Source organism: Ovis aries, chromosome 6 (genome assembly GCF_016772045.2).
Source record: "Ovis aries strain OAR_USU_Benz2616 breed Rambouillet chromosome 6, ARS-UI_Ramb_v3.0, whole genome shotgun sequence".
Taxonomy (NCBI): domain Eukaryota; kingdom Metazoa; phylum Chordata; class Mammalia; order Artiodactyla; family Bovidae; genus Ovis; species Ovis aries.
Genome location: NC_056059.1, coordinates 29,943,561 through 29,958,807, shown reverse-complemented (window position 1 = coordinate 29,958,807; position 15,247 = coordinate 29,943,561). Strand labels below are relative to the sequence as shown.

The 15,247-nt window shown below is 38.2% G+C and overlaps 1 protein-coding gene across 2 annotated transcripts in view; it reads right to left on the bottom strand.

Moving 5' to 3' along the window:
* UNC5C (unc-5 netrin receptor C) overlaps positions 1–15,247 on the bottom strand; it is a 422,011-nt gene that overhangs the window by 60,409 nt on the left and 346,355 nt on the right. For both annotated transcript variants that reach the window (XM_042251227.2, XM_042251228.2), the window contains exons 5-7: positions 13,690–13,870; positions 9,810–9,977; positions 6,528–6,692 (exon numbers count right to left, since the gene is read on the bottom strand). In XM_042251227.2, coding sequence (XP_042107161.1) covers positions 6,528–6,692; positions 9,810–9,977; positions 13,690–13,870 — 514 coding nt within the window. The remainder of the gene's footprint in view (positions 1–6,527; positions 6,693–9,809; positions 9,978–13,689; positions 13,871–15,247) is intronic.

The window sequence follows — 15,247 nt, the reverse complement described above, 5'->3', positions numbered from 1 at the left end:
TGATCTTTTCCAGTCCTCTGGCCACTGCTGAGTTTTCCAAATTTTCTGGCATATTGAGTGCAGCACTTTCACAGTATTATCTTTCAGGATTTGAAATACCTCACCTGGAATTCCATCACCTCCACTAGCTTTGTTCATAGTGATGCTTCCTAAGGCCCACTTGATTTCACATTCCAGGATGTCTGGCTCGAGATTAGTGATCACACCATCGTGATTAACTTGGTCATGAAAATCTTTTTGTACAGTTCTTCTGTGTATTCTTGCCACTGATTCTTAATATCTTCTGCTTCTGTTAGTACCATGCCATTTCTGTCCTTTATTGAGCCCATCTTTGCATGAAATGTTCCCTTGGTATCTCTAATCTTCTTGAAGAGATCTCTAGTCTTTCCCGTTCTATTGTTTTCCTCTATTTCTTTGCATTGATCACTGAGGAAGCCTTTCTTATCTCTCCTTGCTATTCTTTGCAACTCTGCATTCAAATGGGTATATCTTTCCTTTCTCCTTTGCTTTTTGCTTCTCTGTTTTTCACAGCTATTTGTAAGGCCTCCTCAGACAGCCATTTTGCTTTCTTGCATTTCTTTTTCTTGGAGATGGTCTTGATCCCTGTCTCTTGTACAATGTCATGAACCTCCGTCCATAGTTCATCAGGCACTCTGTCTATCAGATCTAGGCCCTTAAATCTATTTCTCACTTCCACTGTATAGTCATAAGGGATTTGATTTAGGTCATACCTGAATGGTCTAGTGTTTTTTTCCACTTTCTTCAATTTAAGTCTGAATTTGGCAATAAGGAGTTCATGATCTGAACCACAGTCAGCTCCCGGTCTTGTTTTTGCTGACTGTATAGAGCTTCTCCATCTTTGGCTGCAAAGAATATAATCAATCTGATTTTGGTGCTGACCATCTGGTGATGTCCATGTGTAGAGTCTTCTCTTGTGTTGGAAGAGAATGCACGACCAGTGCATTCTCTTGGCAGAACTCTATTAGCTTTTGCCCTGCTTCATTCTGTTCTCCAATGCCAAATTTTTAAAGAATCCACCTGCAATGCAGGAGATGTGAGTTCAACTACTGGGTTGGGAAGACCTCCTGGAAGAGGAAATGGCAACTCTCTTCAGTATTCTTTCCTGAAAAATTCCATGGACAATGGAGCCTGACAGGCTTTTTCACAGTCCTAAGCATCACAGAGAGTCAGACACAACTGAGCGACTGAGCAAACACACGTAGACAAACAGCACTACAGAACTTTGATTACCTTCTGGATAAGATATAGCATTCTGTCGTTTTATGAAGCAAAAATGGTCTAATCTGTTGTTAATGTTAAGTTTCTATATCAAAGAGTTCAGGCATGTGTTATTTTCTATAGTAAAATTTCTCCAAGTCATCTACCTTTTCTTACTCAATGCAATCTATACTTTTTAACATACCTAAGAACTCCAATATTTGTTTTCTAATTAACAATGTGCTTATAAACCAATAATGCCTAGCTTCTTTCTGGGATAAGTGCTCTGATGATTTTGAATTACAACATAATAACGTTCTAGTAAAATAACACCAGTTCCTATAAGCTCTTAATTTGCAAGTATTGTCTCCAGTGTAAGAACTACTTTTTTCAGACCAATGAGAATATGTGTGTGTGCGCTAAGTTGCATCAGACATGTCCAACTCTTTGCAACCCTATTGAACTGTAGCCCACCAGGCTCCTCTGTCCATGGGATTCTCCAGGCAAGAAAACTGGAACAGGTTGCCATGCCCTCATCCAGGGGATCTCCCCGACCCAGGGACAGAAACTTTGTCTCTTTGGTGGGAGGTTCTTTATCGTTAGTGCCACTTGGGAAGCCCTAATGAGGATATACCTCATGTATAATACATACTTGGCTCAGCTGGTAAAGAATCTGCCTGCAATGTGGGAGTCCTGGGTTTGATTCCTGAGTTGGGAAGATCCCCTGGAGAAGGGAGAGGCTACCCACTCCAGTATTCTCGCCTGGAGAATTCCATGCACTGTAAAGTCCATGGGATCGCAAAGAGCCAGACACGACTGAGAGACTTTCACTTTCTTTCATATGTTATACTTCAGTATCAACTACTATGTTTGGATGGCTTTTGAGTAATAACTGTGGGACTTTCTCATTCTATATTCCATGTGTTTTAAGGTGTGTGTGTGAATGTGTGCACACATATGTGCCTAGTTGTGTCTGACTCTGCAATCCTATGAGCAGGCTCCTCTGTCCATGGATTTTTCCAGGCAAGAGTACCGGTGTGGGTTGCCATTTCCTCCTCCAGGGTATCTTCCTGACCCAGTGACTGAACCTAAGGCTCTTGTGTCTCCTGCATTGGCAGCTGAATTCTTTTCATCTGGGAAGTCTGTATTTTAACCTACCTTTTATATAATCACTCACTTTATCCTTTCTCCATGTCTTCTGAAAAGTTTCATGAGATCTACATTCCAGTTTACTAATTTTCTCTTTAATTTTATCAAAAGCTGTCTCTGACCCGATCTGATTTTTAGTCTTCCATTGAGTTTTAACCTCTCAACGAATCACATTCCATTTGATTTTCCTCTAAATCCCTGTCGTTTTTACAATATTCTATTCTTTCACTTGTGCTTATATTCCTTTTTAAAAGTTTACCTTTTTAATGTTATTTATTTTACAGCCTCATTCAGATTGCTCTAGGGGTCTGTGTTATTAAAGTACTGACACACCTATTTATTGTTGCCCACTTTCCCTTGCAGCAAACTATTTATTCCCTTGGGTGATATAAAACTTGCATCACAAATTAATTTTCAGGAGTGAGTTATCTTTATCATAGACCAATGCACTTAGGTTATGGAAAAAACTCCTGAAAATGGCTTGCTGTTCACTTCTGCTGGTACTCCAGAAGTTTTACTACTTATATAAATTACACATACTTTGCATTTTCCTCCCTGTATGGTGTCTTATACTTCATACCCAGAACTAAGTAAAGGACTGCGGTTTTATTTAAGTGAAGACTTCGTCTTTTCTGTACCATCAGTTTTCCTGTAGCTTTCCTGGGCTGATGGGTAAAAATTTTTAGTTATTTTTCATGGTAGGGGAAGCCAGTTATGAGACCCAGCTTTATCCAGGTTTCTTGCTTTCCACTCAGCCTCAGAATCAAAAACCTAACTCTCAATCCCTAGGACCTACATCCATGCCTAATGCTCTTCTTGGTTATTCTGGTGTCCACTTATATAGATACCTCTTTAGATCTGAGTTCATTTCTGTTACTTGAGGATTTCTCTTTCTTTTGAACTTGATATCCTCTCTCTCTTTCACACACTCCAAATGTGTTTATATGTCTTTTAAATTTAAACATTTTATCCAATATTTCTAGATATTTTCAGTCAAAGGTGCTTATAATGAGGGGAATGGCTAAGAAAGAAATGTGTTCAAATATGATTATTTTGAACAAATTAATGAATAAACATTGATAGTAATATTTTCTATATATTTCACACTGTATTGCTCTTAAGTACCAATCTGGCTTTTAAAATACACTACACTACATTATCTACATAACTCTGAATTCTACTGACATCCATCGGGAACTCTGAATTCTTCCTTTCTAGCGGTGTATCTACATTTATATCCAAATCACTGTAGACAATTTTTAGTACATTCAGAGGTTGCACTGCCTCCCTAATTCAATGGTAAGCAGGCTAGCTTTGAGATAATATTGCAGTACTTATAAAGAGCTATTTATCAATGCATTGAAGACACTAAGTCTCAATGTAAACAAACACTAAATGATATTTTCTAATTATTAACTGCAGCTTTATAACTATCTTTTTTTTCCTCATTCTTTTTCTTAATTCAGAACTTGTCCCTCTTACAAGCTTGGTATGTTCACTATTAGAAGCCTTTTGTTTTCCAAAATGAGGATGTTATTTTTTTTTTAAAGACTTTGTCAGCATTGCTATGCCAGAAACACCCAGCTTACTGTAAATAGAAACTATAACTTTCACTGTAAAATACTATAATTATACAGCACAACTGTATCTGAGGTTTTTATCCCTGAGGAAATTGATAACAGCACAAACTACAATTATCTTTTGCACTATAGTAGATACAAGAGGGAGGAGGAAAGAGCTTGTTGACTTAGTAGGGACTGTTACTACAGCAAATCAGATTTATAAAAGGAAACAGCTTTTTAACCATCTGATTTTAATTCAAACACCCAAATGTTCCAGTCTGATAGGAGACTTGATAAAGAAATAAACAACAAATTACCACTTTTGTAGCCTTATTCCCCTTCCTTATTTATACATACACACACCTCATGCCATCATACCCAATCATTAGAAAAAAACTGTATTAATCCTGTAAGAAATAAGCTAGATGCTGGGCTTCCCTGATGGCTCAGACGGTAAAGAATCTGCCTGCAATGCAGGAGACCTGGGTTCGATGCCTGGGTCAGGAAGATCCCCTGAAGAAGGGAATGGCTCACCACTCCAGTATTCTTGCCTGGAGAATTCCAGGGACAGAGGAAACTGGCAGGTGATAGTCCATGGGGTCGCAAAGAGACAACCCAACAGAATGAGCAACACTTTCACAGGGATGCTACATCATGAAATTCTTAGCTTGAACATTTCATACCTGTGGCTTCTCTGTGGCTCAGTGGTAAAGAATCTGCCTGCCAACGCAGGAGACATGGGTTCAATCCCTGATCCTGGAAGATCGCACAGGGCAGCCACGCCCGTGCGCCACGACCACTGAGCCTGTGCTCCAGAGCCGGGGAGCCGCAACTACTGATCCCATGCGCCACAACCATGAAGCCCTATAGGCTGTGCTCCCTAACAGAAGTCACCACCAGGAGAAGCTTGTGCACCACAGCTAGAGAGTAGCCCACACAGCGATCAAGACCCAGCATCAGCACAGCTAAAAATAAATGAACATCTTTTCAAAAAGAGTATTTCATGCTTGTTTTTGATACGTGTTATAATTTAGAATGCGTCATTGTGCGTAACTAATAAAAGGACCAATGTTCCATCTTGTAGCATTGTACTCCTTGTTAAATCAGTCACTTTGGGAATTTTAAAATATGCACAATGGAAGCAGAAGAAATTAAATCACCCAAAGCTGAAGGATAATACTGAGAAAGGGAGAAAGGGAGTGAGCAAGAGAGAAACTTCAAATATTGTTACTTTTCAATCACATGAATTAATTCATTCTACACTAAAAGACTACTACTAAATTATAAAAATGTTAAAAACAACTTGTGTGGTATGTTTTCATTTTAATCTTCAACTCAAACTAACACCTAGAGGAACAAATTCTGTATTTCTATATAAACAGTAAAATAGCTGTATTCTTCTCATTCTGTGTTTCTGGTATGAGAGGCGCAGTAGACATCCTCAAATCACAACCAGAAAATATGCTTCACACTCAGCTTCAGCCTATTCTCAAAGAATACCATGTACCATGGTCAGAAAAATAAGAGGCCCATTAGATTTATATTCTGTGTCAGCGATGCTATTACCTATCTATCTGTATTTTAAGTAAAGTTTCTTTTTAAAGGTCCCTGTAAGCATAGACTCTGGGAGATAAATAGAATTTCATAAATGTGCTGAAAATATCTTATTCTTAAATGAAAAATACAAATACTTCCACACAAATACATTTGATCGCTTGTACTCCACAAGCAATTTGTACTGTGTTATAAGAAATGTCAACATTTGGCCACTGTTACCCAAGATCCAAAGACAGCACATTGTTTCATTCATTCAGCTGTACAGGTGTGATTTCAGAACAATTTTTAGTACCTTAATTCATGCCCATAAAAAAGATGGTTAATTTTGTATATTTAAGGGCTCCTTAGTAAGTAAGTATGGAAAGTATTTTAAGTATGGAAATCAAACCACCATCTCATTAAGAAAATCTAAGTAACAAAGCCATAAAAAATGTAGAATACTTAGCTTATAGCATCTATTATATTCCTGAGCCAATCTTCTACATCCATTTAAAAATTTATGTTTTATAAACATGATTCCCTTTAGATAAACATAATAATTTTAACACAAACCCAGAAATTTCAAGGGCTTGTGAAGTATTCCCACTAAACATTTGAAAACTGGTAAATCTACCAGCAGAAATGTTTCTTGTCCTTATACATTTATTCTAAACTTCATGGACACTGGTTCAGTAACAGCCATGAATTAGAAGTAAATAGCTTACTTTTCGGAAGTTGCGTGACTCTCTGAGGAGTTTAGGGTGCCCTTTTGTGCACTCTAATAAAACCGAGCAGCAGTTCCCTGCCCTGAAAACAATGACAGGCCCTCTAGGGAAACGACTAAATCACTTTTTGCTCATGGGAAAGCAATAGTGTGTATGTCATTTGTTAACTGGACACAGTTATTATTCATTCTGGTTTCTGGGAGATTTTTTTTCTTTCTTCCAATTTTGAGAGCTCTAGTAGTGCATTTTTGTTGTTATTCATGCAATTTTCCTTCAAATAAATCCAATGGTTAAGACACACCTCCCCCGTGTCTGCGGTTTGCTCAGACAGACTTACTCTGCATGCACAGCCCATCCGTGCAGTTCTTGGACTGCAAGACAAGGCCATCGCAGTCCTTGCCTCCATTCTTGGGGGCGGGTGCCGTGCACTCCCTCCTGCGCCAGTGAGTGCACTCGGTCCCGCAGGTAGACCACTTGCTCCACGAGGTCCACCTGCCATCCACTGCCACAAAAAAAACAAAAACCAGCAACAGGTCAAAGAGAGAAGGAGCTTCTTGAAGGCAGAGAGAGGGCAGGGCTCAAGTAGAAACAAAACACCAAACACTGAAGAAAATGGCCCACCAAGGAGGGCTGCATTCATCTTAACTGCTGGAAGTAGCGCTTGCTCTCCATACATTCTGTGGGTTCTGCAAACTTTCCTGACAAGAGGTGTGTGATGATTTCTTCACTGACCATGCAAGGGAAGTTTAATGGGACACACAGAAATCAAAGTTGTCACCAGGAGTTATATAAAGGTAAATCCTAGTAGTGTCCCTTTTTCTCTTTTAGGTTTTGGATTGAAAATTAGGGGACCTCCTATGGAGCCGATATTCCCAGGAATAGTGCCTGTGCATGTGAATAGTGCCAGTAAACCTCTGGGGGGTTAAGGAGAAGAGTTCAGGAGAGTGAGGAAAAAAATCCTTCTATCCGTCTATCCACCCACCCACCTCAATCCTATCCATATATTCATCTACATTCCCATTTATCTCTCTCTCTCTCTCTTTACCGCTCTATCATCTACATCTTATACTTTTTTTAAGTTTTCATCCATGCTGCTTAATTCTGCTAAGATTTTCTGCAATGCCATCTTGAAAATACTGTTTCTCATTTATTATTTGATGATTTCATTCTGTTATTTTATTTAATGATGTACACATTTCTATTTTTATTTTAAAAAATAATATTTAAGCACATTCTTAATTTTTTCCTGTGATTCAGTCATTTGGAATAGACTCACTTTCTTCTTAATTTTGGTGCTTGACTTGTTAGTAAATTTCAATGATAATGGGCTAAGATAACTCTATTAAAACACACACACACACACACACACACACACACACACACACACACAACTTAAACCCTAACCTGAGAAAATAGGTAGTAAATTTCACTAAGGTGATACTTTAAAATGCATTCTTTAAAGGTTCTTACGTAAATAAGAAGAAAATACCAAAATAAGAGTTATATTTTAAGAAAATTTCCCTGAAATCCATAAATAATTATCCAGGAATAAATGCAAGACAATGGCAAACATCACTTATTGAACATGCACTGTACATTATATGTTATACCTACATCTTGCTAGAAATTAGACCAATTTTAATAGTCTGCATAGTTTGGAGAATCTCTGTCATGTCATTTAAATTACTGTGTAAATATATGCATTATGCACAATGTACAGAGATATAAATATGCCCACATGAAAAAATGATGAAAGTATTAATATTTCAACTGTACAGAGTTAGCTACATAAATAACGCCCAACTATCTGGAGAAAAGATGTTTGCTTTGACCTGCTAAGTCACTTCAGTTATGTCCGACTCTGTGCAACCCCGTAGACGGCAGCCCACCAGGCTCACCCGTCCCTGGGATTCTCCAGGCAAGAACACTGGAGTGGGTTGCCATTTCCTTCTCCAGTGCATGAAAGTGAAAAGGGAAAGTGAAGTTGCTCAGTCGTGTCTGACTCTTCGCGACCACATGGACTGCAGCCTTCCAGGCTCCTCCATCCATGGGATTTTCCAGGCAAGAGTACTGGAGTGGGGTGCCACTGCCTTCTCCTAGACCATCCCAAAGTACACACACAAACACACATTTCTATTTTAACTAAATGCTTGTATGTATGCACGCGTGCTCAGTCGTATTAGACTCTTTGTGACTCCATGGACTGTGGCCTGCAAAGCTCCTCTGTCCGTGCAGTTTTCCAGGGAAGACTACTGGAGTGGGTTTCCTACTCCCAGGGATCTTCCTGACCCAGGGATTGAACTGCTGTCTCCTGTCTTGACAGGTGGACTCTTTACTACTGAGCCACCATGGAAGCTCTACTAAATGCTTAGTGTATTTCTAAATGTGGGAGTCAGTATGTAGTTAGAATGTAGCAGAGTACAAGATAAAAAATACTGAAATTCTTAGCCTAGTTAAGTGTCAAAATTTGTTCCATAAATAAAAGCTCTTAAAAGGGTTCAGTGTGGGATACTGTTTTGATACTTGGAAAATTAACATAGGAATGATAAAATTTAGATTATGGTTTTCTCTCCAGTTCATTTCTCTAACCTGTTTCTGAGAAAGGTTCCACTTAAGAATGAACCCGACAAAAGTTAGGTAAAATAAAGGTAAGTGAGGAGTCTTTGTATCTAAATAATGAAAGTGACAATAGCTACCCCCAATGGACTACACTACTAATAATTTTAGCTTAATTTTTCAATTATTATATAATTAGACATGTTAGTAGGTTTTGGTTTCAGCAGATATTAACTTCTATTTACCAAAGGATAAGAGCTTGGGACAACATAAGAGAGCACAGAAAGATGCTCAGAGGCAAAGGGATGCAATCCTGTTATAGGTACCATTGCAAATAACTCACAAAAGACATGACTGACATATATAGACATGTTACTGTATTCATGTATAGACTATTGGGTGATGTGCGGGGAAGCCTGGCATGCTGCAGTCCATGCGGTCACAAAGAGTTGGACAGGACTGATCAACTGAACTGAACATGTACAGATAATAGCTGACTGCATCATATTTTCAAAATCCATTAGCTCGTGTGTCAAAAGCTTAGACTTCCTTTTAATTCATTCCAAATGTTTTATTTGCCCTTACCCATAAACTGACACCAAATATCAAGTACTTTACCTCAAACACTTTCTTTTTTTTTTTAAGTTTTTTATTTTTTAAATTTTACAATCTTTAATTCTTACATGCATAAATTTCAGTTCCAATTAATTTCCTTGACTTTCTGACTATCAATGGTTGTTATCCTAAATGTATGGCTTTCAATGCTATTTAAATGCCTTGCATTATAAGATTCTGCCAACTTGGCTCCAACAGTTGAGTAATAAAGAGGGATTATGTTCTTGCGTGTGTTTCACACTCTTTTGCATGTTAATGTAATTAATAAAGTTAAGTACTCTTTTGGGGAAAAAGATGTGATTTCCCAGTAATGTGAGCATTGGATGGTATGATGCATTTACATACTATCTATCACACATTCAGGTCTAGAATAAGCCTTTGTGTATATACCCTAAAACATTTCAAGAATGAGAGGATGCATTTGGAATGAAGGCGCTGGTTTATTTACCTGGGCATAACGTGGTACAGGCTATTTTTTGTACACTCTGCCCTTCACAGAAGGCACCACCATTGAGCGGAGCTGGGTTGGTACAGGTCCTTGTACGCTTCTGATACCCTCGTCCACAACGGCTATTACACACAGACCATTCTGTCCAAGTGGACCAGCCACCATTTACTGGAAGTAAATGATAAAACATGAATTAAGTGTACATGCATACACAGAGAGACGCACAAAACACATATCAAACATAAACAAGAATGTTGTATCCCAAATGACCATAAAAAAATCAAAAACCTCAAAGCTGGAAGAGACCTTGGACATAATTTCATTTAAAATTTTATTACTACAAAACTGAAATCTAAGCACAGGGATAAATAAAATGAATTTATCAATATCTATTTACCTACTCAGAAAATAGAACTGTGTTCTCCTCTCCTTAGCCACTGTTGTTTAAAAAAAATCCCCTTACCTAGTAAAGCTCCAAAAATTGATACTTTTGACAACTTACCTCAAATAATATGCTTATATCCTTGTATGAAGGCTGCAGGTGGCTATGAAACATGGTAACTGATCAAATCATTTAGCCTTTCCTTAATAATACGTGATTATTTATCTTTAGCATATATAAACTTTATAACCTCTCAAGAATTTTTAGTTTCATTAATAAGTGAATCTATTTTTTATAAAAAGTCTCGATAGCTGGATTTTTAACTATCTATCTATTTGAATGGATCAGCAATCAGCTGATGTAACTGCAATGGATACATGTTTTGTGTATAAAGACTATTTACAGTGTTCCATGGAGCTGTCAGTATAGGTGCGATTATAAAACCTACCACCTAGCACTATGTTTATTGTTAACCTCTAGACACTTCACTCTAGAAAATACTGATATACTTGCATATCTCAATATGAGTCCATGAAATTATTATAATTAAGCAATTCCTAACAAAAATTATTTTCTGCCGGTTAAAACATGCTACAAACAGTATATGCATCTACTTCTTGACGGTAAAGAAGTGTGTTACTCAGATAACAGAAACCTATATAGGGACATCACATGCCCATCATCTCCTTCTCTAGGATCTATGCAATAGGCAATAATCATGAATGTGTTATACATAGAGACATAGGCTATTTTTCAGTGGAGAATTATTTTTTCCTGTATCAAGATAAGAACTTTGGTATGAAGATTTATCTTTATTTTTTTGTATAAAATGAGAACAATTTGGACATTCAACAATAGGAAAATGGTAAATATACTATGTTCAAGACATTGGCTGCCAGGCAGCTATTAAAAATGATGCTGCCTGCATGCACCCCTGTGTTCATAGCAGCACTATTCACAATAGCCAAGACATGGAAACAACCCAAACGTCTGTCAATAGGTAACGGGTGAAAAAGGCGAGGCACACATACACAGCAGAATACGACTGAGTCGTAAAACAGGACAAACCCATGCCATCTGCAGCAACATGGGTGCAGCTAGAGATTGTCACACTAAGTGAAGCCAGTCAGAAAGAGAAAGACAAGCACCATATGGAGTCACTTATAGGCTGAATCTAGAATAAATATGACACGAACAAACCTATCTATGAGTCGGAAACAGAATAAGGGACAGCGAACACACTGCTGGTTGCCAAAGGGAAAGCACGGTAATGCCACTATACTTAAACGAAAGAACACGTTTTAAAACATAATGCTGTAGAAGTCTGTTTAGTAATACGTGGATATTTCAACATCATGTTTTAAGTAAAAAAAATATTATATCCCTTATTTAAAAATCTTATGTATGTTAAGAAAATATCGGTAGTATACATATCCATCTTTTTAAAAGCTATCTCTGGATGACAAAATTATAGGTTTTCTTTTTTCTTTGACGTTTTTGTTTCCCAGATTTTCTGTAATGAATATATACTTGCAATCTAAAAATGATACTAACAACAGACTCAAAAATGAAATATTGGTTAAATGTATATGTTTTTCTGTGGTCTTCTAGTGAGCCCAATCTATGAGCCTTGGACAACTTATTCTGTGAGGCCATGAAAGAACATGCAGAAGTTTGACAGTTGAGTTTTGTGTTCCGAAAGTAATTTAACCCACACAACTTCACGAAACTCCAAATACTGTGGAACTGTCAATATAAATTTCTTACCGACATACTGGCAAGCTGATATTTGGGGTTACAGTATACATGTGCTGCTCTGCTAGGATTTTAGCGAGAAATTAATAATCATAAACATTTAGAAAAGACCAGTCTTGAAGATTCTAGGCTTATTCCATTATTTCGTGGGGAAGGAGGTATGTGCTCTGAGTATTGTAATGCTTAAGTGTCCTACTGAAGGTTAGCCAGAACTAGGCCTAGAACAGAAGACTCCCGAGCCCTAGTGCCACACTGTTTGCTAAACTCAAAATGCTTTAGTTCCTTGTGTTTGATCCTTATTAAAGACAATGTTTGGCTTGTGCTTATGGATACTGAGAACATGCTATACATAGGAAAAGAGTTACATCTATGTAATACATCTATTTAAGAGTCTGCCCTCATTAATCACTTAATTGGTGCAAACTGTGATGTACCCTATTTTTTTGTTTTATTTTGCATTTCCAGTGCTGTTTATTAAGTCATTCAGAAAGTCTAGAAAAAGACAAAAAGTGGGAAACATTTCACTGTGACTTAAGGAAATGGAACTTCAGAATATTCAGAGGATTTTTTTTTAAATGAAGTATGCATCTGCCCTGTAATGAAAATGATAGCATTAAAGCATCACTACATTCAGCCTTTCAAATGGCACAGTGGTCTGTTTTCGTAACATCCTAGAGCCTGAGGATGCATCCAGCCAAGCAGTACTACCTGCAGTGAGTGCCACGAGCCACGTACTTGCCAGTGGCAAATCTCCCGAAGTGTCATTTAACACCAAAGGAGCCATGAACAGCCCCCTACCTTCTAAATGGTGACCATTATCATTCTGGTGTGGTAGAACCTCAAAACATTTCTCAGGGTTGTTCAGTTCCTCTCAGACAATAACTCACCAAGAATATAAAGATCTACTGTGTTTCTAACACTGTAAGAAACATAAATGTATAGAGTTGTCTCTTTGTCTACAAAGGAGCTTAAAAGCCTCACTGGGCAGATGAGCTACTCGTGCAATGAGAAACCTACTGAGTGCTAAAACAGGGAGATAAAAACATCACATGCAGTGGCAAAAGTGGGTGCAGAATTATTTAGTCCTAGAGAAATGACAGGCTTAGAGATGAGATGGATTAGAAAGGGCCAGAGAATGGAAGAGAAGCTCTCTGAAGGAGTCATCATGTTGCAGTTTGCTACAGCGTTAGGACTAGGGCTGTATGACAATGGCAGGCCTTGTCTTCACGCTGGATGTCCTTGATGGAGTGTGAAGCAAGTTCCAGGCAGTTAAAACTGCTCTGATGTGTTTGGAGAGTGTGTCAGCTCCAGTTTGCCTGAGGTCTTGCAGTCGCTCTCCTGAGGCCCACAGAAAGAGCAGCAGACTGCTCTAAGTATCTTCATGTCAGCACTCCCTCTGGGTCTCGGTAGTCCAGGCTGAGAAGGGAGAGCGGGGCTTTGGGAAGCAGGGAACCCTCCTGGATTCTTGAATTCAGCTTGAAATGCAGGACATTTATGCTTCTTACAGTGTTAGACCCCACAGTGGATTTCCTTTACTGTCCTATACACTGACAAAGGGCTAGAAGTTCCAAGTCCAGGTTTCTATGAGTATCAGAAAGCAGTGAAACCTCACCGCCCACATGAGAAGCAGGAAGAGAGCTGCAATGGGGACTGAGAAGGGCCCTCTTCACTTGATATTCTAACATTAAAATGAGAAACTGCAGTTTGACCTGAACCAGATTGAGGCACACAGAGTTCACTCACCATAGACTATGACAGTTGCCGTTGTGCTTTTCCTCTTGGCAACGATGTTTTTGGCAACACAAGTATAGTTGGCAGTATCTGAGAGGCGGGCCTGCTTGATGATGAGGTTGTGATCAATAGTAATATAAAAATTCCGATCTTCAACAGGATCGATGATGTCTTCATTTTTCAACCATTCCACCTAAAGATGCACAAGAGAAACAGATAAATCCCTGGTACGAATCCCTCGATGGCTGCCAGTCCTGACTTCTGTTTTGCAATGTGAACAACACTGTTCCATGCTACGAAATCTGCAAACTTGAGGCAGTAACTTTCTGAGGTCATGTTAAGTATCACTCACCTGCCAAACATGCCGATTCTGTCTGTACTACATTATCCTCAAATGTCAATGACCCAATTGGGAAATACAGCGTTCACATTGTTTTCACTCTGCCCGGCAGGCAGGAATAGGTGATGTGCACTGCCAAGTTCAGAACCCAATCAAAAATAATGGGCTAAGCATTTCAAACTGAACTCAGATCTTTTGCTAGTTGATTTGTTTACTCTTGGCAACTTACCTGCTGCTTTTCAAAAAAGAATATAAGGACTATCAAAAAAGCTCAAAAGACATCCTAGACATCATGCAGCTCAAACAAAACATTTGGATGATTTATGCGGTCTTGTTGAAACATATGGATTAAATTTCCCTGAAAATGCACTTACTTTAAAATGTAGTAAACACATATTTAGAGATGTATCTAAGCCAAAATACTTAGGAGGGGAAAAAAAAAAAAAGGTTTTCTACCAACTCTCAATTTGATCTAAAGAGTATATAAGTCAGTCAAATTTCTTCTTTTGTCTTTCACTAGCATCAAATCTTTGGCTCTCATGGTTTGCTTCTGGAGAACCTAAAACGTGATTATTCAAAACTACTCAACTATTTTTCCTATGTAAATCTCAGTTTAGCAACAGCAATGTTACCCTTACAGAATGAAAGGAGGGAAGCACATTCTGTAAAATATATCCTTATGAAGGATAAACTGTTTTTGTCCCATAAACTGCTTTTCTTCCTCACAGGTTTATCCATAAAGCAAAACATACTGATATTTACCACACTTAAACTTTCCTTGTGCATTAGTGTGGATATAGATACAAGTAACCTTTACTTGTAGGGAGTCAACAGTGTTGCCATTTTCAAAATCTTAAGGAGCTTCCCCTAGCACCGCAAGAGGTCTGGAAATTAATCTCTAAATCTGTCAGTGGGCTGGATGTTACACAAATTATGTCTAACACTGGGACTCTAAAATAATGCTTCTCTAATCCTTAGTAGAGAGGCCACAATTTAAAGGGAAAAACAGAAATCACCTTGAAGTAAACATATGAGGATGTAGATAAGAATGACTATTTGTAATAAGTTTTGAAACAACAGTTACATTTAAGGATATTTAAATCAATGGAAGTGAAGAAGACTGAAGTCCATCTAAAATAGCGGAGTTTTAAAACATGCATTTTGTTCTTATTTAAGACAGCACATTCAATCCTGTGCTTAGATACAGCTGGTAAGAGACACACTGGCTTA